Here is a 26,020-nt window from a genome sequence, read left to right on the forward strand (position 1 = left end):
GCCCTTTGCCCTATTTGGTGTTTCCCTTTTTTTTTTTTTTTTTTTTTTCTGAGAGATTTTTTGCTATAGGGCGCGTGTGCTTGCCAGACAGACCGAGAGAGACAGAGAGACAGAAAGCGAGAAATCACCCTCCAGGACGGATGGCCATGCTGCAATCCCTTCTCCTCCATTCTCCTCTCAGGGTCTTGGGCATGCGTGCACATGTGCCAGGCGTGACTTTTAAGCCACCAGGTCTGGGAGTCAAACAGCGGCCGACTACATGGGAGTCCAGTGACATAGCCATTATGCTAACTGCTGGCCCCTAAAATGTATTCTATAGTGAAGAATTATTCCTAGATTACTTATTATTTTAGCTGTGTTAATATGTCTTCTTTTGGGACCAGCAGATGGCGTAATGGTTATGTCACTGGACTCTCACGTAACTGACCATGGTTCAAGTCACAACCCCTGTGGCTTTAACTCACGCCAGGTGTGTGTGAGTGTGTGTGTGCGCCCAAAATCCTGAGAGGAGTGGGGATTGTGGTGTGGCCATGCCCCTGAGGGGTGATTTCTCACTTTCTGTTTCTCTCTGTCTCTCTGGTGAGTGCACATGCCCTATAGCAAAAAAAAAATTTTTTTTTTGGAGAGTTTTTTTTGCTATAGGGCACGTGTACTCGCCAGATTGACAGAGAGAGACAGGAAGAAAGAAATCACCCCTCCAGGGGGATGGTCACACCGCAGTCCCTTCTCCTCCATTATCCTCTTGGGATCCTGGGCATACACACACACATGCACCCAGCGTGAGTTTAAGCCACCGGGGCTGGGACTCAAACTGTGGTCGACTACATGGGAGTCTGGCGACATAGCCATTACACTAACTGCTGGTCCCGTGCAAAAATCTGTTTTCTTTTTTTTTAAATGTATTTTATTCAATATCATTGTTTTATTTGATTTTTTTTAAGTTGACCAGAGAGAGACCGAGAGAGAAGGAAAGTGAGAAAGCAGGCTGTCAGATCCGAGACTCGAACCATAGTCAGCCACGTGGGAGTCCAGCCACCTTAACCACCATGCCACCTGCTGGCCCCATATTTTTAAAATAAAATCTTTTAATATGTCTTATGAGAAGTTGAGTGTATGGGCTGGCAGGTGGTGTAGTGTTTAAGGTCCCGGACTCCCACATGGCTGACCATGATTTGAGTCCTTGACCTGGTGGCTTGCTTTCTCCCTCTCTCTCTCTGTGTCTCTATCTCTTTGTCTCTCTCTGATCAAATAATACTACATAAAATTAAATAATTCTAAAAAAAAAGTTGAGTGTAATTACTTTTAATTTTACTCCGTTGTGTCCTTTTAATTTAGTCAATTGTAGAAGTTATGATAATGGACTTTGTGGAAGTAAATCAGTCCTTTTTCATCTGAACATTCTTTTTGTTTTTTTCTGAGTTAATTTTTGAAGGAGTAGATAGATTTTTCACCAAATTTGTTGAAGAATAATGTACCAGAGTTATATTATTAACATTTATACTCTTATATAATAGTAAAGTGGCTAAGAAATTTTCAAATACACATTTCTTTAATTTTCTTGTATTTCATTGCTGTTTGATAGTTAGCAAGGTTTACAAAGAAGCATACCAACCGTACTTTCAGTTTATCAAATGTCTAGATTTTGTAGTCTGTTAGCCCCAAATTAATATAGAGTTGAAGGTATAATTTTTTGTCAATTCACGCAATTCTTTGACTGTTATATGATCACATTCTTTGAATGTACAGTGATCCTGAACAATTGAGATCATCATTGATGAAGAATTCTGAACACTTAAATCATATTCTCATTTAGTTCTTTCTTTCTTTCTTTCTTTACTTTTGGAGAGATTTTCGCTATAGGGCGCGTGCACTCGCCAGAAAGAGAGAGAGTGAAACAGAAAGTGAGAAATCATCCCCCAGGGGGGATGGCCACGCCTCTATCCCTTCTCCTCCATTCTCCTCTTGGGATCTTGGGCATGCATGCACATGTGCCTGGCGTGAGTTTAAGCCACTGGGTCTGGGACTTGAACTGCAGTCAGCTACATGGGTGTTCAGTGACATAGCCATTAACTGCTGGTCCCTCATTTATTTCTTTAACTATGGTTCAGAAGAACTTCAAAGTTCTGTCTTGACACTTGTACCTGAAAGGCCTTATGAGATTTTTAAGAAAGGATTTGAAGACCATAAAGTACTAAGTATATATAAAATACTCATTTTTAACTAAGAGACCTAGGATAGGAAAATCTCCTGAGGGAACCCTATAGGTTGCTACATCATTTACATTTGGGCTGCAGAACATGGATAGTAAATATTAAATTTGCCTCAGAAGATTACTTGCGTGGTATGTTTGCTTTTTCTGTGACTTTTGAGTGTCATTTATTGTCTAAGATGATATAGTTTGAGGGGTTATAATACTAAATTAGATGTGCTTTTATTTCAAGTTGTCATTTCATCTACTTTGTCATTTGTATTCTTTCCTTCCAGGTTGCCAGACGTATACTATAGGAAGTAAGGCAGAGATAAAGTTTGGGGTGAAGTATTAAGAAAGAAAAAAAAAATAGAATTTCTATCCTAGAGTGAGAAAACAGTGACTGTATCATACTATATGTAGATGTTTATTTGTATCGTTATATATTTGATAACTTTTTTCTTCTAATCTTAATTTCTTTTTTTTTTTTTGGAGAGGTTTTTTCGCTATAGGGTGCGTGCGCTCGCCAGACAGACAGAGAGAGACATAGAGACAGAAAGCGAGAAATCACCCCCCAGGGGGGATGGTCACGCCGCAATCCCTTCTCCTCCATTCTCCTCTCGGGATCTTGGGCACATACGCACATGCGCCCGGCGTGAGTTTTAAGCCACCGGGTCCGGGACGCGAACCGCGGTCGACTACATGGGAGTCCAGCGACATAGCCATTACGCTAACTGCTGGTTCCCCTAATCTTAATTTCATAATTGGGTCTAAGTTATTTCGTCATATTTATTTCCAAGTAGACAATGTAAATTTGCTAACTTATTATTCTATTCTTACAGCTTTCAGCATATGATTTCATCTCATCTCCCAAATTAAAGCCCTCTCCAGGGATGCCAGTCAATGACGATTTATGTTTTAACAGAAAAAGAGTATCAAGAAACTTATTCCAGAATAGTCGGGATTTTAACCCAGATTCTCTTCCTGTATGTGCTGCTGGTAAGTAAAATTTGCAAGTAATGGGTATACTGAACAAAGTTAAAGACTTCTCTATTTTGTTTTTGTTTTTTTTTTCTCAGTTTGTTGCAGTAGGGCCCATGCGCTCACAGGAGAGAGAGACAGAGAGTGAAAGTGAGAAAGTACTCCTGCGGGGATGGCAAAAAGTACTTCTCTAAGCTTCATAGTCCCTTCAAAGGCTCATTGACTTTATAATCTCATAGACAATTCAAATTTATTAAATACTTACTGAAGATCTAAGAAGGGACACATTGACATTATTGCCTCATAAGACCCTGAGTTTCTCATTGAAACCCTTTAAGTGGTATCGTAGGAAAGTGTTCGCTTTGTAAATTACCCATACTTATTGAGTATCTCCTAAGTATCACATATTTTTCTTGGTACTGGGGGGGAAATAACAATCACCATAAAAAGAAAACTTCTCTGCTTAATAGAGCTTCTAGTTGGGGAGGAGATCAAACATCAAGTAAATGTAAGACATAGTAGGTTTGATGAAGAAAAATAAAGCAGAGAAGAGGAATATGGACTGGGAGCTATTTTATATGTTGTGGGGAGAAAAGGCCATATTCAGAAAGCAATACTTGAAGCAAACCACTAGTTATTAAGAGAGGAGCAGATAACTTTGGGAAGAGGAAACAGTTCAGAACAACTGAGAAGTATGCAGGACATGTTTGCACATGAAAGATTAAAGAGGTGAATATGGAATGAAATGAACAGGGAGATGAGAATTAAAGCAATAAGGGCTCTGTTTTTAAGACCTAGTGGGTTATTGAGTGAATTTTAGTTTTTATTCTTAATGAAGAGCACTTTTCCTTATGTATTACTTGCCTAATGTTTTCCAGGCTTCTTTTGGATGTTATATGTAAAATAGATGAAAGAAGGAAGGGCAAAATTTGGTGAGACTGATTGAGAGTTTGTTGTAATCCTGGCTAGAATTGATGAATGCTTTAACCAGGATAGTAGAGAATGTAGAGAGAAGTGATTGGATTCTGATTATATATCAAAGACAGAGTTCAGGACTAGGAGATGGTGTAATGGTTATGTCACTGGACTCCCATGTAATAGACGGTGGTTGAAGTCCCTGACCTGGAGGCTTAAAACTCATGCTGAGTGTGTGTACATGCATGCCCAAAATCCCAATGAGAGAATGGAGAAGGGACTGTGATGTGGCCATACCCGCTGGGGAATGATTTCTGTCTCTTGTCTCTATCTCTCTGATGAGTGCACATGCCTTGTAACAAAAATCTCTCTCAAAAAAAAAAAAAAGAGTTCATATGATTTGCTGGTAGATAGGGTACGGAATGTGAGAAGAGTCAGAATGTTTTAAGAGACTTAGCTGTGGTGACACACACTGCTAAGATACTATGACTCATAGGTTTGAACCACATGGGCAGCCCCAAGTTCAATCCTTAATCCAACCTGAAGGCTGTGTATGGTTGCATGTGCCTATAATCCCAGCAATTTGGGAAGCTGAGGCAGGAGTGAGACTCTTATCTTTAAACAATAAGAATGGTCTAAGGTTTTTTAGCCTGAGCAACTAAAAAGATATTTATTACCTGTTACAAGAAGTAAATATTAAAGTAATTCACAGGACATGGTCATTGCCATGGACCATATCAGTTAGAAAAGGAAACAGGAAGAAGTAATAGTTGAACTGCATTTGGAGTGTATTCATATGATAGAAATATAAGGAAGGAATGAAGTGAGCAAAGGCTTATTAGGAATGGACTTGAAATATTCTGGGAACTGTGTCAAGACAAAATTCATTTCTCAGATATTAAAAGATAAATTGGGATGTGGGGAACTTGTGTGTGCTAGATTCAAAAATTTGAGTTTATATTTATAAGCTATAAGGACTAATGGAATTTTTTTATTATTAAGGAAAAATGAAGCTAGGATAATAAGGCTGTTTGTAAATGGTACAGAAAGGAATAATGAGTATGATGGGGGACTTGATTAAAAAAAAAAATCAAGGTGACCAGCAGATGGGATAATAGTTATGTCACTGAGCAATTTCTCACTTACTGTCTGTCTCTCTGTCTCTCCAGCGAGTGCACGCACCCTATAGCAAAAATCTCTCTTAAAAAAGAAAGAAATGAAAGAGGGATAGATAAGGATTTTAAGACAGCACGGGGGCCAGCAGGTGGTGTGTTCGATTCCCACATGGCTAACCACAGTTTGAGTCTTGACTTTGGTGGCTTGCTTTCTCACTTTCTCTCTCTCTCCCTCTCTCTGGTAAGCTCAGAGAAAAATCTTAAAAATAATAATAATAAATAAAATCTTCTAAAAAGACTTAGCATCTAGGTAATTAGAAAAATGTTTGTGTTAAAAAATACTAGTTGGGGGAACCAGCCATTAGCGTAATGGCTATGTAGCTGGACTCCCACGTAGTTGACCTCAGTTCAAGTCCCAGACCTGGTGGGTTAAAAGTCACGCTGGATGCGTGCGCGTGCGTGCCCAAGATCCCAAGAGGAGAATGGAGGAGAAGGGATTGCGGCGTGGCCATCTCCCCTGGGGGATGATTTCTCGCTTTTTGTCTCTCTGTCTGTCTGGCGAGCGCATGAGCCCTGTAGCAAAAGCTTCTCAAAAAACAAACAAAAAAAAACTAGTTGGAATAGAAGATGGTTGTAGTAGATAAAGATTATGTCATAGATTTTAACTTTTTTTTTGAATTATCATTTTATTTAACTTTATTTATTTGTTTAAATTTTGACCAGAGAGGGTCAGAGCAAGAGAGAGAGAGAGAAAGTGAGAAAGGAAGTCACCAGGTCCAGGATTCGAACAGTGTTGGTCATGTGGGAGTCCAGCATCCTTAACCACCACGCCACCTACTGGCCCCGTTTTTTAACATTTGTTTCATATTCAAATGATAAGTTGTTGTAATTTGTTGAGTATAGTTCAGACACTGTAGTCAGCAAATATTTTCCCCTAGGAGAATTTTTTTTTTTTTTTTAGGTTTTTGCCATAGGGTGCACGTGCTTGCCAGAGAAAAACAGAGACAGAGAGGGAAATTCTAAAAAATCACTCCCCACAAGGATTGACCACATTGTAATCTCTTCTCTCCCATTTTCCTCCCAGGATTTTGGGCATACATGCACATGTGCCCATTGTGATTTTCACAGTCAGTCCAGGACCTGAACTGTGGCTGGCTGTGAGATTCTAGCACCTTAACCTCCATGCCACCTACAGCTCCTCCCCTATGTTAATTTTATGCAGTAGAATTCCACTACAAGGAAGAGGTTGGCTTGAGTTGGACTTTAAAGAAGAGGAAGGTTTGAAATTAGTAAGGTGGCAAGAGAAACTATTGAAGGTAAAGAGAAAGTATAATGAAAAACATGGATATGAAAATTGACTTAGAACATGCCCAGTACGTGAAAGATGAAGAGACTTAAATCATAGTAAGAGCATAAAAAACAAATCATAGAATTTTAGAACTGCAAAGGAGCAACTCATTTTATAGATGAGCTATAACCAGGACAAAGAGAGGTCACTAGGCCACTATTACCTCTTTTTCTTTTCTTTTCTTTTTTTTTTTTTTAAGTTTCTAAACATTTTTTCTTCACAAGAGAGTCAGACAGACAGGTATCCTTGACAGCCCAATGCTTGCCTCAGCCCAGCAGTCATCTAGGATCATGGGAACACCCAGCATGTTCAGACAGACCAGGACCCTTCCCATGTGGCTTTCAGCACTGTACAGCAGAACCCCTGCTCCCTGCACCACAACAGCTGGGTCACTTACTTTTCCTTAGACTTTTTCACAGGTCTAGGAGTAATCTTAGCTAGCTATAGGAGAAGGGAAGGGATCCAGGTTAGTGTTGGGAACTATGTGAAAACTGTGTGGTATTTAGGAAAGAAAGTAGAAGAGTTTTATAGTAGAACTTTGTGGGTAATGTGTATACTGCAAATATTGGGAAACAGAAAAGTAGATCCAGAAAGACAGTACATGGTGACAGAAAGGAGGGGTAGGAAAAAACTGCCTTTGTGTATGTTCTTGAATATCTCTTTCCTATTCCTATCCTTTACCAGTCTGTCTTCTGACTTTTAATACCTGCCACTAATCAGATGTTAATACCGAAAGCTTTAGCCCTTTCTTGCCTGCTGACTCAGTGTATTTATATTTGTCCATCAGCTCAGTAGCTATTTTTGGAAAAGCCACAGCATAGAAAACACAGTCCCAAAGCAGCAGTGAGTGTGAGGTTCCGGGCACAGCCTCAGCCCAGGCTTTTAGGAGGGAGAGCGTGGGGACAAGAGCAGCTTATTTTTCTGTAGAAGATAATGAAAGCAAAGGTGAAGGAGCCCACTCCCAGCCCTGGCACTGCAGGGCAGGCACCAGGCTCTGGGTAATGAGAAGCGCCAGCCAGCAGAGGTCATCAATACCTATACTAAAGAGCAGAGGAGGGGCCAGCAGGTGGCGTGGTGGGTAAGAGCACTGGACTCCTACATGGCCAACTGTGGTTCAAGCCCTGGCTTGCTTTCTCACTCTCTCTCTCTCTTGCTCTGTCCCTCTCTGGTCAAACTGAAATGGAATAAATAAACAAAGTAATTTTTTAAAAAAAAAAAAGAAGAAGCAAAAGAAGAGCAGAGGGAAGGTACAGAGCAATGGCAGGACTGAGAAGATACAGGTAGCAGGTGCTCCCTCCAAAACCCAAATAGGTTGAGGGGTTTCAACAGAGAGAAAAGGGTGACTACTCAGAAACCGCATGCCACCTAGGTCGATGGGATGTCTTGTAATACTCCAGGCCCCTGATCCAATAGCTTTGCTCTGGGTTTGTAGGTGCCAAGTGAGCATCGGAAGTGCAACCAGGGTTGGCACTTCTGTCTCTGTGGGGCTGATGAGAGATTCGTTCACAGTGGACACCATGCAAGTCAGATCCGGGAAGGCATCTTGGTGCAGCCCTTTTGGAAATTCTGAGCCAGTCCCCTCTCTAGTGCCTGTCCACTTTCAGAACAGAGGTGAATACTAACCGAACTAGGAGGAAAAAGCAAAGGATTCCCAACCCCGATGTCCTCATTTGTCCTTCCAAGCACCGGGTACATTCTAAGGTGCCCGCAGGTCACCTGTTCAGCCCTAGCTGTCCAAGGGCTCCCTTCTTTGAAACCCGATATCTCCCCTTCTAGCCAGATGGAAACCTTACCAGCCCAGAGAGAATGTCAGAATAGAAAGATCAAGATTCCCCTTGCCTGATAACACTTATTAATAGAATTCTTTCTTGTAGCTGAGTCTTTCTTATTCAAAAGAGTTCTCTGCATGCTTTAGTATTCCATTTAGTCTTATCAAAAAAAAAAATTTTTTTTTTAAGGTTTTTGCCATAGGGCAAGCGTGCTTGCCAGAGAAAAACAGAGACAGAGAGGGAAATTCTAAAAAATCACTCCCCACAAGGATTGACCACATTGTAATCTCTTCTCTCCCATTTTCCTCCCAGGATTTTGGGCATACATGCACATGTGCCCATTGTGATTTTCACAGTCAGTCCAGGACCTGAACTGTGGCTGGCTGTGAGATTCTAGCACCTTAACCTCCATGCCACCTACAGCTCCTCCCCTATGTTAATTTTATGCAGTAGAATTCCACTACAAGGAAGAGGTTGGCTTGAGTTGGACTTTAAAGAAGAGGAAGGTTTGAAATTAGTAAGGTGGCAAGAGAAACTATTGAAGGTAAAGAGAAAGTATAATGAAAAACATGGATATGAAAATTGACTTAGAACATGCCCAGTACGTGAAAGATGAAGAGACTTAAATCATAGTAAGAGCATAAAAAACAAATCATAGAATTTTAGAACTGCAAAGGAGCAACTCATTTTATAGATGAGCTATAACCAGGACAAAGAGAGGTCACTAGGCCACTATTACCTCTTTTTCTTTTCTTTTCTTTTTTTTTTTTTTAAGTTTCTAAACATTTTTTCTTCACAAGAGAGTCAGACAGACAGGTATCCTTGACAGCCCAATGCTTGCCTCAGCCCAGCAGTCATCTAGGATCATGGGAACACCCAGCATGTTCAGACAGACCAGGACCCTTCCCATGTGGCTTTCAGCACTGTACAGCAGAACCCCTGCTCCCTGCACCACAACAGCTGGGTCACTTACTTTTCCTTAGACTTTTTCACAGGTCTAGGAGTAATCTTAGCTAGCTATAGGAGAAGGGAAGGGATCCAGGTTAGTGTTGGGAACTATGTGAAAACTGTGTGGTATTTAGGAAAGAAAGTAGAAGAGTTTTATAGTAGAACTTTGTGGGTAATGTGTATACTGCAAATATTGGGAAACAGAAAAGTAGATCCAGAAAGACAGTACATGGTGACAGAAAGGAGGGGTAGGAAAAAACTGCCTTTGTGTATGTTCTTGAATATCTCTTTCCTATTCCTATCCTTTACCAGTCTGTCTTCTGACTTTTAATACCTGCCACTAATCAGATGTTAATACCGAAAGCTTTAGCCCTTTCTTGCCTGCTGACTCAGTGTATTTATATTTCCCTATTTATTTTCATCCAAATTATACCAACATTTGTGAAATAGGATGTATTTAAGTTAATTTTTATGTTTCTTCTGCTACTTTGTTTAAAAGGAACTACTGGGGCTCACCAGATAAATCTTTCCGGGAAATGCGGACAACTTGGATTTTCACAGATATGTGCTAAAACTGGCAGTGTGGATTCTGACTTACAATTCCTAGGGACAGCTAACAGTCATCAAGATAAAGGTGTGAATTTCATATTTATTTGGAAATAAATGATTTATAAATGTTAGGTGGAGTTTTCAATAGTAGTGTATATGTTACTTTATGTAGTTATACTTATCAAAAAAAGAATGTCCATTATATTTTAACAATAATTTCAATATAAACATTTTTTCATAATGATTACCCTAAAATTTCTTATTGCACAATCTTGATATAAGTATGACTGATTAAAATTAAAGTTTAGAAACTCAAGGTTGAGATGAGCATTTTATTATTAACTCGTTAAAAATAACATAACTGAATAAGGAAGTACTGTGTTAAGCATAGCATTATTTTCTGTAACAGGTGTTTGTTTATTTATTTATTTATTTATTTATTTATTTATTTTTGAGAGAGAGGTTTTTGCAATAGGGCACATGCACTCACCAGAGAGACAGAGACAGAAAGAGTAAAATCAACCCCCCTGCTTTGGAGGGGGACGGCCACACCACAATCCCTTCTCCTGTGGTCTCCTCTCTGGATCTAGGGTATGCACGCACACATGCCCCGTGTGAGTTTCAACCCACCAGGTCTGAGACTCAGATTGTAGTCAACTACGTGGGAGTCCAGCCACATAACCATTATGTCATCTGCTGGTCCCTGTAACAGATTTAAATGTTAAATATATTTAGGATTTATTATGTATCCTGTTAGGAACTCTAACTTCCACACAAACCATCATTTCAGGTAAGATAAAAGATACAGAAGAAAAGGAAGGATTTAAGGATGAATTGCAAAGGTTTTTTTTTTTTTTTTTTTTTGCCGTAGGGAGTGTGCGCTCGCCAGAAAGAGAGAAACAGAGAGACAGAAAGTGAGAAATCACCCCCCAGGGGGGATGGCCATGCTGCAATCCCTTCTCCTCCATTCTCCTCTTGGGATCTTGGACATGCACGCACACGCGCCTGGTGTGACTTTTTTTTTTCTTTTTTTTGGGAGAGGTTTTTGCTATAGGGTGTGTGCGCTCGCCAGAAGGACAAAGAGAGACAGAGAGGGAGAAAACGAGAAATCATCCCCCAGGGGAGATGGCCACGCCGCAATCCCTTCTCCTCCATTCTCCTCTCGGGATCTTGGGCACACATGCACACGCGCCCAGGGTGAATTTAAGCCGCCAGGTCCAGGACTTGAACCATGGTCGACTTCATGGGAGTCCAGCGATACAGCCATTACGCCAACTGCTGGCCCCAGAAAAGTGAATTTTAAGGTTGAAGGTATTTATTAAATTTCCATGCTACTTATTATCTTTAGCAATTATTATGTAGAGATATTATAAAACTAAATATTCCTATAGGTATTTTAATTTTTGTTTTATATCCTTTCCTAAAATTTTTTTGGGTATTTATTCATGAAAAAGTAATGATCATTGGAAATTAGTGAAGAAAATTTACTTAATATAAGACTTAGATTTTATTTTCCTACCCCAAGGGCCATAAAACTCTTTAAGGTTTTCCTTTGTGGTGTGATCTATACTATAGTAAAATAGTCCATCTTTTTTTATGATTTCCTAAATTTTGTCTTGAATATCTTTGGAATTCATGATTGGTAGACGCAGAGAAGGTTTGCTATGTTGGTTAGCATGTTCCTGTTTAGACTATCCCTGAATGATTATATTATCTTCAAAGACTACCTCCATTTTCAGTATTTAATCAAATCTGCATAGTGGCTCTGGTTTTAGAACCTTTCAGAATACTGACTAGAGCAGCAAGTATAAAGAGATATCAAGTTCTTCTGAAATAAACAGATCTTAATATTTATATATTTTTAAAATCTTCATTTGTTAGAAGATTTTTTTTTTATTGGCCAGCAGGCATGTGTACTTGCAAAAGAGAGAAAGCAACTCCTAGTGTGGTGTGACTGTGACACAATCCTTTTCCTCTGTTTCTCCAACCTGTCAGGATTTGGGGCATACATGCACACGTGCTTAGCAAGTTTTTCAAACTCCCAGTACCAGGACTTAAAATGTGATCAGTTATGAGGGACCTGCTCTCTACACACAGTATTTAAGAGCTATGCTGTGTGAGTGCACAGCGCTTAACAACTATGCTATAGGACCTACCCAATAATTGGCCATACCTTGAAAATTATGTGAGGAGCACCACCATCTCAACTAATATTTCCCAAGGGACCTCTGATGGGCCTAGAGTGTGGATGCTAAGCCCTATAAAAACTTCCATCCTAGTTGTAGATGTTATAAAGATGTATACTTCTATATTGAGTGTTAAAAATGTTGGTATATTGTATAGTATTGTATTGCATTGGTTCTATTGGGTCATTGGAAAAATCATGATGGGGCCAGCAGTTGGCATAATGGCTATGTCTCTGGACTCCCATGTAGTCCACTGTGGTTTGAATCCCAGACCTGGTGGCTTACAAGTGCATGCACCCTATAGTAAAAAAACTTCTCCAAAAAAGAAAGAAAGAAAGAAAGAAAGAAAGAAAGAAAGAAAAGAAAAGAAAAGAAAAGAAAAGAAAAGAAAAGAAAGAAAGATAGATCATGATGCATTTTTGCATAGATATGCTGTCATTTAGGTTTTGAGAAGAATGGTGGTTTTATTTGATAGTATATATGAGCTAGGTTTTTGTGTTTTCTTTTCTTTTTTTTTTTTGTCATAGGAAGTCTTTAAAATAATTAAAGGTGAGATCAGCAGTTGGTGTAATGGCTATGATGCTGGATTCCCATGTAGTTGACTGCAGTACAAGTCCCAGACCTGGTGGCTTCAATTCACACTGGGCGCGGGACCAGCAGTTTGCGTAATGGCTATGTCGCTGGACTCCCATGTAGTCGACCGCGGTTCAAGTCCCAGACCCGGTGGCTTAAACTCACGCCGGGCGCGTGTGATCCCAAGAGGAGAATGGAGGAGAAGGGATTGCGGCGTGGCCATCCCCCCTGGGGGGTGATTTCTTGCTTTCTTTCTCTCTGTCTCTCTCTGTCTGCCTGGCGAGCGCACACGCCCTATAGCAAAAACCTCTCCAAAAAAAAGAAAAAAAAAATTCACACTGGGCGCATGTGCATGCATGCCCAAGATCTCGAGAGGAGAATGGAGGAGAAGGGATTGCGGCATGGTCATCCCCCCAGCAGGTGATTTCTTGTTTTCTGTCTCTCTGTCTTTCTCTGTCTTTCTGGCAAGCACATGTACTCTATAGCAAAAACCTCTCAAAAAAAAAATATTAAAGGTACATTTAAGGGAACCCCTAAAATTTCCAAGTAGACTTTTATATTAGTTTAAGAACAAAAAAAGGGCCAGTTGATGGTGTGGTGGTTAAGGTGGTTGGATTCTGCATGGTTGACTGTGAGATTTGGGTTCTGCATGGTTGACTGTGAGGTTTGGGTTCTGGACCTGATGACTTGAAACACATGCCAGTTACATGTGTGTGCATGCCCAGAATCCTGAGAGGAGAAGGGATTATTGCATTTACTCCTTTGGGCCTTCTTATTTTCCTTCCCTTTACTCTCTCTGTCTCTCTCTGGTGAGCACACACACCCTCTCACAAACACAAAAGAAAAAAAATTATATTTAAAAAAGAACAAGAAAATAGTCGTAAAAAGCATAATAAGGAGAAAGCACAAAATAATATAATTAAAACCAAATTTATCAGTTGTTAATATGAACATAAATTGACAGAACTTACTATTTATGACAGAGATGATCAGATTTTTGGGTTTTTTTTAGAGGTTTTCGCTATAGGGCGCGTGCACTCGCCAGACAGACAGAGACAGACATAGAGACAGAAAGCGAGAAATCACCCCCCCAGAGGGGATGGTCACGCTGCAATCCCTTCTCCTCCATTCTTCTCTCGGGATCTTGGGCACGCACGCACACGCGCCTGGCGTGAGTTTTAAACCACCGGGTCCAGGACGCGAACCGCGGTCGACTACATGGGAGTCCAGCAACATAGCCATTACGCTAACTGCTGGTCCCCAGATTTTTAAAAATTGAAGTGCTAATTTTTAGAGCCACACCTATAGTACATCAGAATAGATTGAGATAAAGTAAAGCAAGAAAAAGATACACTAAATGTTGAAAGAAAAACAGGTATAAGTATATTAATGATAAAATATGTACCTAAAGCTAAAAACATTTTTGAGAATTAGCGGGTTATTATAATGAAAAAATATGTAATTTACTCACTAAGTACTCAAGATTTTTCTGGTATATGTGTGTGTGTAACTTGAAAAGTTATAAGGAGAGAATTAATCTATAAATATTAGAAAACTTTAATAGATAGAGAAGTTTTGGACAAGAAGATATAGAATATTTGAACAACATAAATTAGATCTTTACCTCATATTATACAAAAATATAAATGCCAAATGGAATGAAAACGTGAGTTTCAAAGAAAACTTTAAACTCTGAGAAGATGTGTGTATATAAGTAACACTTGTCTGTTTGTTTTATTACAGTATATGCTAGCATGAATTTCGGCGGTAAGACACAAGCAGCATTTGGTAGTCAAACAGAGCGCACTTTGCCATATTCTGGTCCAAATCCAAGCTCAGGAGGCTTCATTCTTCCATCCTATCCTCTCTCATCACCTCGAACTAGTCCAAAGCACACATCTCCTCTTATAATATCTCCAAAGAAGTCTCAAGATAATTCTGTTAATTTCTCGAATTCCTGGCCTCTAAAAAGCTTTGAAGGACTATCAAAGCCAAGTCCTCAGAAAAAGCTTGTCAACCAAAAAGTTTGTCAACCATCAGACCCTACAGGTAGAAATGATATTAAAATCAATAGTTGTTGAAATATATGTGTGTATGTGTGTGTGTGTGTGTGTGCGTGTGTGTTTTGGAGAGGTTTTCACTACAGGGCGCATGCACTTGCCAGACAGACAGAGACATAGAGACAGAAAGCGAGAAATTACCCCCCGGGGGGATGGTCACTCTGCAATTCCTTCTCCTCCATTCTCCTCTCGGGATCTTGGGCACGCACGCACACGTGCCTGGCATGAGTTTTAAGCCACCAGGTCCAGGACATGAACCGCGGTCGACTATGTGGGAGTCCAGCAACATAGCCATTACACTTACTGCTGGTTCCCTGTGTGTGTGTGTTTTTAAGAATTATTTTATTTAACTTTATTATTATTATTATTTTCTAGTTTGATCAGAGAGACACAGAGAAAGAGAGAGAGGGAAAGTGAGAAAACAAGCCACCACATCCAGCCTTGAACTGTGATTGGTCATGTGGGAGTCACCTTTAACCGCCATGCCACCCATTGGTCCCAAATGTATGTGTTTTAATTAATTCTTTGAAGTTAATACATAGAGTTATTAGATCTTTAAAAACTGATAAATTACACTTTTTTCCCCTGAATTAATAAAGGTTAAGGAAAATATTTAAAAATATGTTAAATAGATTAAATGGTAACATAAATTTCTATTGAAATAGTCATTTTTTGTACTGCTACTTCAAAATCCTTTTTGAAAGCAGGCATATTAATCATGTTTTGTAATGGACATGGATAGCTAATATTGCCTGAGAACCTGCTGACAAATTTTGGCTTTATACATGTAAATATCAAGGCCAGCCCTGTAGTGTGGTTAAGGGAACCAATCTCACATAGCCAACCACATTTCAAATCCTGACTCTGGTGGCTTGAAAAACATGCTTGGCTTGCGGACATGCATGCCCCAAAACTCAACAGGATGGAGAAATGGAGGAGAAGGGATTGCATCATGGCCATGCCCTGCTGTGGGGGGTGCTTTCTCCCCTTCTCGCTCTCTGACCAGCATGTATGCTCTCTGACAATTAAAAAAATTTTTAATAATAAAAATACAAACTGTTATTTACAGATTTACTATAATTCTTAGTATTTATTCAAGGCTTATAGAATGTTTAATATATGCTAAAATTTTTTTTGAAGAGTTTTCTATTATTTGTTATAAACTATTTTTTCTGAATAATAGCTCACTCCAAAATCATGAAATTAGCATATAAATTCATTCAGGATAAATCCTGTTTCAAAATAGAAAGTCTGTATTTTAAAAACAATTATTTAATCCCATTTCTTTTTTTTTTTTTTTTTCTTTTTTTTTTCATTTCGCCAGAGAGAGAGTGAAAGGGAACATGAGAAAGCAAGAGCTGGGACTTGAAGTAGGGTCTTCCATGTGGAGTCCAGCACCTTAACGACCATGCCACCTGCAGGCCCCAATAAAAAGTCTTTTAAAAGCAATTTCCATATTTCACATGCTTTTTTTCATTCCCAGCCACAGAATATAAGATAAATGCTCCAATTTATAACCATAAAGTCAGTTTTTGCTTATTCATTTAATTTTATTGTATTATTTAAAATTAGCAGTGAACCTTTATTTCTTTCTATGCTTGTCTTTTCTACAAGGTCAAATATTGTGTAGAAAATAAGACTATTCAGCTTGCCCCCCCCCCCAGGGCCTCATATTGCTGCTTTATATATGGAAGTCATGATGTTTATATTGGATCATCAAAAAAAGTCATGACATATTTTCTCTATGCAAAAATTTGTCATGACTTTTCCAGCAATCCAATATAATTAAGTCAAATTTAAAAAATAGTCCTTCCAGTTTATTATGGACCTTACTGTACCAAATACTACTCATGATATGTATAAAGATAGATAATAAAAATTTAACTTGATATGTAGTATTTTCATTTAATACAGAGGAACTTCAGGTGGCTCATTTTTGTTATATTCATTAGGGGACATTGATACTTTTGTTTTATCTCATTTTAAATAGTAATCTTTATTTCTAGTGAAGATAATTTTTTTAAATTTAACCATGGTATCCTAAATACTTATAATTCTAACTCTTTTTCTCTAAAAGAAAAAAATATATGTATTTTTTTATTTTTATACAGGAGAAAATTCTCAAGAAAAACCTCCAGTTCAACTTATACCAGCCTTGATGAGATCACCATCTTCCCGAAGAGGCCTAAATGGAACAAAGCCTGTCCCTCCCATACCCAGGGGCATAAACCTTTTGCCTGATAAAGCTGATCTAAGCACAGTGGGACACAAAAAGAAAGAGCCTGATGATATTTGGAAGAGTGAAAAAGATAGTCTTACCATTGATCTTTCAGAATTAAATTTCAGGGATAGAGATTTGGATCAAAAAGAGGTTAGAACCAAATATCATTTTTAATAAATTTAAAATAATGTAATTTTCTATAATATTATAGTTGGTACATAAAGAAAAATCAAGCCATTTTATTTTATAAACTTTTTCTTACTTATGAAAACATTTCATTGGGGCTGGCTCCATAGGCAAATGGTTAAAGGAGCCAGATCCCATCATGGCTGACAGCATTTCAAATCCTGACCCCAGCACTTGAAAAACATGCCAGCACATGTGCATGCCTGCCCCAGATCCCAACGAGATGGAGATATGGAGAAGGGGTTGCAGCATAAACACACCCCATCAAGGAGTACTTTCTTTCTCTTGCTCTCTATCTCTCTATCTATCTCTTTCTCATTGGTGAGTGCATGTACCCTCTGCTAAAAAAGAAAAAAAATTAAGATAGTGACATTTAGGACTTTATACTTTTTAATGTATCAAGTACTTTCACTTTCATTACTTAATATTTACAGAACCAGAGTTAATTCAGCAAGGCATCATTTATTACAGGATGTAATTGTGTGTTGTTGTTTTTTAAATTTTATTTATTTTTATTATTTTTTAAAATTTGCTATAGGGCACATGCACTTACCAGAGAGAGATGAGGCAAGGAGTAGTTGGGGGAATTGAGAAAGCAAGCTACCAGGTCTGAGACTCGAACTGCAGTCAGACTCCTACATGGAGTCCAGCGCCTTAATCAACACACCATCTACGGACCCTGTTTTTGTCCTTTTAACAAAAGGAGCTTATAGCTGTTTTATATCTTATTCAGGGTCAAGAAGTAAGTGGTAGGACTAGAATTCAATCTCATGCCATGTTAATTATATCATCTCACACCATGTTAATTATGATTTTTACTGTACTACACTGCTGTAAATTCATTTAGGGATTGTTGAACCTGCCTTCACAGTGTTAAAGCTTAAAAAGTTATGGATGTTTTCATTAATTGAAGACAAGTGCTTTTATTTAAAGCTTAATCTTATGAATCAAAATAGAAGCAGAGCTGTTTTTTTTTTAGAGAGAGAGATTTTTGGTATAGGGAACATGCGCTCTCCAAGAGACAGAAAACAAGTAATCATCTCCCAGAGGGGATGGCCACACCTCAGTTCCTTCTCCTTTTGGGATTCTGGGCATGTAGACACATGCGCCTTAAAACGTGAGTTTCAAGCCACTGAATCTGGGACTTGAACTGTGGTCGACCATGTGGGAGTCCAGCAATGTAACCAATACTTGCTAGCTTGATTAAACATCAAACTCTAGTAAACAGAGTACCTTTTGTTAACCTTCCTCTCAAACTTCTAAGTAGCTATGTCAGCATACCAGTGATCTAAGATTAGCTCTGTGTGAATGCAACTTAGATGTTTACCATCTAATTCAGTGATTCATTTATTAAATAATTAAATTAATACAATATAATCAGTCATTGTGTCCTGCCCTGGAGATACTATCATGAACAATAGCTGAGACTCTTTATCTCAAGGTGTGTACAACATAATAGTTGATTTATAAATGCCCAAATGCGTATTTATACCATGTGCAGATATATTAGCATAATGTACTACATTGGGAAGAGGTGTTTAGACTCTAACAAAAATATTTTAATAATATAAAGTGTTCATGTTTATTGTTTTCATTTTTTCTTAGATGCAGAGTTCTCTTAGGTCTCTTCGTAATAGTGCTGCTAAGAAAAGAGCAAAACTGAGTGGCAGTACTTCCGATCTTGAAAGTCCTGATTCTGCAATGAAGCTTGACTTGACTATAGATTCCCCATCTCGATCTTCATCTCCAAACATCAGCTCTTATAGTGAAAGTGGAGTTTACAGCCAAGAATCACTGACTTCTTCTCTGTCTACAACCCCTCAGGGGAAGAGAATAATGTATTTTCATTTTTAGCATGCTAAATCGTTGCTCATTTGTAATGTGTAACCTAGAGTCCTAATATCATGGTCAGAAAAAATGTGAAACTATTAATTGTTTTAGATTTTAAAATCTTTGCTATAAGGCGAATGCGCTCGCCAGACAGAGGCAGAGAGACAGAAAGCAAGAAATCACTCCCCAGGGGGGATGGCCATGCCGCAATCCCTTCCTCCCCCCGGGATCCTTGGCGCACACACACACACACACACACACACACACACACACGCACCTGGCATGAGTTCCAAGCCCCCAGGTCCAGGATGCGAACCATGGTCAACTACATGGGAATCCAGTGACATAGCCATTATGCTAACTGCTGGTCCCTGGATTTTAAAATCTTGAAATACATTTGAAACACAATAGTTAAGTTTACATGATACCTTGCTTAGCTTTGGTTTATGGTGGTGATAGAGAGAAGATAACCCTAGCTATTTCCTAGAGCACCTAAATTAATGTAAACTCTTTTTCTGAAGTCCCAGTTGTTTTTCTTAAGATTTATCCCAGAAACTAGCAGATGGTATAGTGGTTATATTGCTTTGACTCCATCTTGGCTGACCACAGTTCGAGTCCCGGATCCAGTGACTTCATATGCACACTGGGCTTGTGTGCATGTAGACCCAGGATCCTGGGAGGAGGAGAACAGAGAAGAGATTGTAGCATGGCCGTCCCCCGGGGAGCTGATTTTTCACTTTCCCTCTCACTGTGTCTGTTTCTGTCTCTCCCCAGCAGAGCACATGCACCCTAATGCAAAAAAACAAAACAAAACAAAACAAAACTAAGAAAAAAATATTTATCCTAATTTTCTTTGTCCTTTATTTTCTGGATCATTGACTCTTACTGGTGGACCAATAACTAGTGTTACCGCTTTCATTTTAAACTCAGACCCAATTTCCTATAATTTGTGGATAAGTTCCACCCAGCTGTTGTCCCACTGTTTCTTGTGTCTCATTTTCTCCATCATCTTGCGTGAACTCAGGGCTCCGTGCTTTAGCTTGAAGTCCTCTCAGATATCTCCTTCGAGCAGTAGTGCTGGAATTAGAGTCCTAGCCTTGTACCATGGTGGCAGATGATCATTTTCCAGCACAACAGTTGGACCAACTTATTACCAATGAATTTAAGATTCCTACATTTAAGTTTAATAACTTTAGAACGCTTCATTTTAAGCAGCTTACTCTTGCTTTAAAAGTCCTGGCTAAAGAAAGCCAGTGTAAGGGGCTTTTATCCTCAGATGGGTTGGGAGGAAAAATGGTTGAAAACTACTCTTCAAGAGAGATTTTTTTTTCTTTTATCCAAGTCAAGAACATTCAATATAGATATAAATTTGCAGTAATCTCTTCCAGAGAACTTACCTCTTTCAAAATATTTGACCTTGATTTCTTATTAGTCTCATTGACAGATGTCTACCCAGCAACTTAAGATTGTATTTTTTGTAAAATTTCTTCTTTGTAGTAACTGTTACTGATTTATTGGCATTACAGCACTTACTTGATTTAAAGTAGTTTCAGATTTAACATTCTTAAGTTTGTTTTCCATGTGAAGTAAAACCTTTATAATGTCAGGAGGGTACAACAAAGAGTAGTCTAAAAGGAAAATGGCATTTACCAACTCTTGTTAATATTCTATTTATAACAGAGTCAAATCTCTGTTTTTGTGTTTTCATATATGAGGATAGATAATATGTTAGATAATTAGGAATCACTTCATTTTGTATTGGAATGGACTCTATTGGGTCTGCTTTTGTTTTGTTTTACTCAGGGATTGTACTTTGTCATTAGATTCCTGTGGCAATATGCTTATGAATAATTAAGAATTTGTATATTAAAAAGATTGGGAGCCCAATCAAAAGATTGAACTAAGAATGAAATAAAAATTAGTTAGCCAAAGGCCAGGCAGGTGGCATGGTGGTTAAGGCACTGGATTCCCACATGGCCAATCATGGTTCGAATCCTGGACCTCAAGGCTTGAAAATCACATCGGGTATGTGTGCCCAAAATCCCAGGAGGAGATTGGAGGAGAAGGGATTATGGCATGGCCATCCCCCCTGAGGGGTGATTTCTCACTTTCCCTCTCATATTCTTTCTCTGTCTTTTCCCAGCGAGTGCACACACCCTACGGCAAAATTTAAAAAAAGAAAGTTAGCCATAATTTTGCATACTTACTGCTGTCTTATTGTCTTGAAGTTTATTGAGTTAAGAGAACATGAAATATGTGATGTGGGTGTTGAACAACTTTATGTCTTAAATGTTTATTGAAATGATTTTGTTTAATTATAGGTCGGACATATTTCCTACATTTGGATCAAAACCTTGTCCAACAAGACTTGTTTCTGCAAAGAACAAAAATTCTTACACTACAGAACAAAGCTCCAGTGCAGGTATTCTGTGCTTACTTTATAATTCTGAAAAGTGTGATTTTTAAATAATGTAAAAATGATGGTAGATGCTTTTAAAATTTAGAATTTTTGTAGTTGCCTATTAAAATAATTTATTTTAATGTTTTTATTTTATTTTAATGTTTTAAAAAGCCATTTTGAGGGGCTGGCATGTGGCATGATGGTTATGGTTCTGGACTCCCATATGGCTGGCTGACTGTGGTTCAAGTCTTAGACCTGGTGGCTTGGTTTCTCACTTTCCCTCTCTGTCTCTCACTTTGTCCCTCTCTGGTCAAATTAAAATAAAGTTAAATAAAAGATTTACTTTTTTAAAAAAAAAACATTTTGAAAGAAATATTATATAATATTTGGAATAAAAGTACTTACCTAAATTGTGGCTCTTTCTTAAGCCCATATGTATGCCTATGACTGGCTCTCACACTCAGTTATGTTGATTTAGTTGGTATGGAACATGACGTGGCTGCCAGAATTTGAAAGCTCCCCAGATGATTCTAATATAGCTTGGTAGCCACTGGGTTTTATAAGAGACAATTTCTCTTAAAAATAATACTTATCTGGTAGTTAAGTCCACATGAATCTTTTCTTAAAAATTTTATGAACGAACCTAGAAGTCTAATTTTATAACATCACCTTTCAGGAAATAGATTTAGTAATTAGTAATCAGTTAGAAAACTATTTGGATTATGATCTATTTAGGGTGGGAACTACATGTGATTCTTCTTTATGATTAGAGAAATTATAGTGAATTGTGAATAAATTATAACAAATTGGGACGTGATACTTATTTTACATGATCTCATTGTAAAAATACTAACAACTTTAAGGCTCCTTTACGTTACACCCAGTTTTCTAAAAACCTGTATGTAGGGCCATCAGGTGGCATGGAAGTTAAGGGGCTGAATCCCACATGGCCATCTTCACTGAGTCTCAGACCTGGCAGCTTGAAAATCACAGCAGGCATGTATGTGTATGCAACTACAATCCCAAGATAAGAGTGAGGAGAAGGGATGAGGCATGGTCATCCCATGTTGGGGGCAATTTCTCACTTTCCCTCTTTTCTCTTCCTCTGTCTCTGGTGAGTGCATGTGCCCTATAGCAAAAATTAAAAACAAAACAAAAAACAAACCTGTGTGAGTATGTGTATGTGATTGTTTGCTAAGATTTAAAAATTTTTGGTCTTAAATATATCTCAATTTTATCTCCTCTTTTAATCCACAGCTTTAGTTCACACTTTTCTTTGTACCTTACCTACTTAGCTTTAATTTTCTCTTCAGCTTCAATCTTATTCAGTTCCAATCTATTCCCCACGCTGCAAATCTGACTATAATGGCCAGCCTAAATGTATTAGGTCATCCCTCCATTAACTGGTCCCTGGTTACCTTTCCAACCTTATTTTTCACTTCCCTCTTGTATTTTGCACTCCATTTAAATCAGGTCAACCTCAGTACCATTTTCATTGCCTGCAGCCACTTACACTGTTTCTTCTGAATGAAATCTGGAATCCATGGGACCAGCAGTTAGCGTAAAGGCTATGTCGCTGGACTCCCATGTAGTTGACCATGGTTCGAGTCCCCGACCTGGTGACTTAAACTCACGCTGGGTGCGTGTGCGTGCGTGCCCAAGATCCTGAGAGGAGAATGGAGGAGAAGGGATTGTGGTGTGGCCATCCCTCCTGGGGGTGATTTCTCACTTTCTGTCTCTCTGTCTCTCTCTGTCTGGCTGGCAAGTGCACTTGCTCTATAGCGAAAACCTAAAAAAAAAAAAAAAAAAAAGACCGCAGATAAAAACGAAAATAATGATGTAAAAATTATAAATTTGCCTTTACAATAGTATTTTCAATAAAGGTTTTCTACACATATTTTACCACCTACCCAGGTGCCACCAGCCATTTCCTCTCTGTCTATCCTGTTTTTGTTAAAATATGATCTCATTTATTTATTTTGCCATAGGGCACACGCACTTGCCAGAGAGAGGGAACAAAGTCACCTCCATGGGGGGAAATGGCCACTCCAAAATCCCTTCTCCTCTATTTTCTGTCAGAATTTTGAGCATGCATGCACACATGCTCAGTGTGATTTTCAAACCTCTGGGCCTGGGGTTCAAACTACTGTTGGCCATGTGGGAGTCAGTGCTTAGACACTATGCCACCTGCTGGCCCCAAGATATGATATTATTAAAAAGAAATTTTATCTCATTATCGTTTAGTGGTTTACATAGGAGCTATATGAAAAAATGGACAGTGATTTAAACATATATTGCCTAAGAGTTTTCATTTAGTAGATGTCTTAAGGTTGTAATAGCTGAGAAGTATTTGTATAGGGTAGTCAGTTAAATCATTCAAATACAGATTAAATTTTTTATTATTGCTGAAGGGAGGTCTACCTTAGAGTTTTGCTTTTGTTTTATTTTTAATTAGAGATATACTAACATTTAGGTATTTACAGTATACTAAACACTGTCCTAAGCCTTTAAGACAAATTTCTGAAAATTTATTTAATCCTGACAATTCTAAAAGGTACTGCCTTGGGGCCAGCAGGTGACGTAGTGGTCAAGCACTGGACTGCCACATGGCCAACCATGTGGATCAAGTCCCAGATCCAGCAGCTTAAAGCTTATGCTGGGTGAGTGTGTATGCATGCTCAAATCCTGAGAGGAGAGTGGAGGAAAAGGGAATGTGGCATGGCCATCCCTCCGGAAGAATGATTTCTTGCTTTCTGTCTCTCTCTGGCCCTTTAACGAGTGTATGTGCCCTATAACAAAAAAACTCTCAAATAAATACAATAAAAGGTACTGCCTTCATTCTCATTTTACACATAAGGTAAGTGTTTACCCAGGTTTTCTCAGCAGCTTAAATGGCAGTGCTATGGTTTAAAGCCAGGAAGCATGATTCTAGGATACTAAGCTCTTCATTTTGGTAGTTTATTGCCTCACTGGCTAGGCCAGTATAAATTCATTACACGGGAGCAGGAGAAAAGAGAAATGGAGAATATAGGTATCTCGCAGGCCACAGTTTTAATATGCTGGATTAAATTTGGTTTTTTTGAAGATTTTTTTTTAAATTTCAGTATGAAGTTGAAAGTGTCTTTTTGTTTTTTGGAGAGGTTTTTGATATAGGGTGTGTGCGCTCTCCAGGAAGAGAAAGAGAGACAGAGAGACAGAAAGACAGAAAGCGAGAAATCACCCTTTGTGGGGATGGCCACGCCACAGTCCCTTCTCCTCCATTCTCCTCGACACGCATGCACACGTGCCCGGTGTGAATTTAAGCCACTGGGTCCAGGACTCGAACCACGGTCGACTACGTGGGAGTCCAACTACATAGCCATTATGCTAACTGCTGGTCCCAAAGTTGAAAGTGTCATTTAACTATTAAATACTTTTTTTTTCTTTTATCTATTATATGTTTTTTTTGTGGGGGGGGGGTGGGAGGTTTTTGATATAGGGTGCATACGCTCACCAGGAAGACAGAGAGAGACAGAGAGACAGAAAGCGAGAAATCACCCCTAGGGGGGATGGCCACGCTACAGTCCCTTCTCCTTCATTCTCCTCTCGGGATCTTGGGCACACACGTACATGCGCCCAGTGTGAGTTTAAGCCACCGGGTCCGGGATTCAAACAGCGGTCAACTACATGGCAGTCCAGCGACATAGCCATTACGCTAACTGCTGGTCCCACTATGAAATACTTGTTATGTTTTAAAATGTATGTATATATCTGATTATCTCTTTCAAACCTTGCCTTTTCTGTTTGATTAAAATTTTAAAGGTTTATGAAATGTAGAACAACTTATAATAAATGTTCTTACCTGCTACTAAGATTAAAAGCATTAACATAATATAAAATAGGATAAAACTTTAAAAATTATTATGTTATAATTTCTAATATGTCACTGACATTTTAAAAAGATTAGAAGGCAAGATAGATTTAGAGAGGCAATATATTTGTAGCTATTATATATTATTACTTAAATCACTCAAATAAATATTTATTTTATTTTATAGGGATTACAACATCCAATGTAAGCATAATTGGTCAACGTATGAACTATAGGTTTGGATGTGGTGATTCTGAAGATGATAGGTCACATGACATTTCACCTAGGGCTTTAAAAATACAAAATAAGGAACACCCAAGACATTATAAACATACAAAAGGTTAGTAAATTTTATGAAAAGTTAATTTTTAAGATTGAGTATCTCTAAATTAGAATTATCTGTAAGTCTACAATAAAGAAAAATGAACTGAGAATTCTCAGTTTTAGGTTTTTCATCTAATCATCTTGATGAGGTGATATTGCTCATATAATTTTGCCGTGTCAGCAGATGGCATGAAGATTAAGGCGACCCCATGTGGCAAATGACCACAATTCAAGTCCTGGAATATGTTTAAGGGGCCAGCAGATGGCATGTTGTTTAAGGGCTCTGGACTCCTACACGGCCAACTGCAGTTTACGTCCCAGACCTGGTGGCTTTCTTTCTCATTTTCCCTCTCTCTCTCTCTCTCTCTGGTCATATTAAAATAAATAAAATCAATAAATAGATAAAGTTAAATAAAATAATTCTTTAAAGAAATTGCCAAATAGAGAGTTCAGAGTTTTTGCATATTAGTTAATGCACTTGCCTGAGAAGCCAGTGCAGAGAGGCGATTGCCAGTGAGGTTAAAACTAGGGAATACCTGCCAGTCTCTTCTCTTAGAATGTACACAGGCTTAAACA

The 26,020-nt window shown here is 38.6% G+C and overlaps 1 protein-coding gene across 5 annotated transcripts in view; it reads left to right on the forward strand.

Moving 5' to 3' along the window:
* The window catches only part of TOGARAM1 (TOG array regulator of axonemal microtubules 1), an 87,067-nt gene that overhangs the window by 11,916 nt on the left and 49,131 nt on the right, over positions 1–26,020 (forward strand). For 3 of the 5 annotated variants that reach the window (XM_027776646.1, XM_027776649.1, XM_027776647.1), the window contains 7 exons: positions 3,031–3,187; positions 9,764–9,898; positions 14,316–14,621; positions 16,744–17,003; positions 18,645–18,877; positions 21,191–21,291; positions 25,308–25,460. In XM_027776646.1, coding sequence (XP_027632447.1) covers positions 3,031–3,187; positions 9,764–9,898; positions 14,316–14,621; positions 16,744–17,003; positions 18,645–18,877; positions 21,191–21,291; positions 25,308–25,460 — 1,345 coding nt within the window. The remainder of the gene's footprint in view (positions 1–3,030; positions 3,188–9,763; positions 9,899–14,315; positions 14,622–16,743; positions 17,004–18,644; positions 18,878–21,190; positions 21,292–25,307; positions 25,461–26,020) is intronic. The other 2 variants (XM_027776648.1, XM_006160595.3) reach the window with 2 other exon arrangements.

This window comes from Tupaia chinensis, unplaced genomic scaffold (genome assembly GCF_000334495.1).
Source record: "Tupaia chinensis unplaced genomic scaffold, TupChi_1.0 Scaffold000691_1, whole genome shotgun sequence".
Taxonomy (NCBI): Eukaryota; Metazoa; Chordata; class Mammalia; order Scandentia; family Tupaiidae; genus Tupaia; species Tupaia belangeri.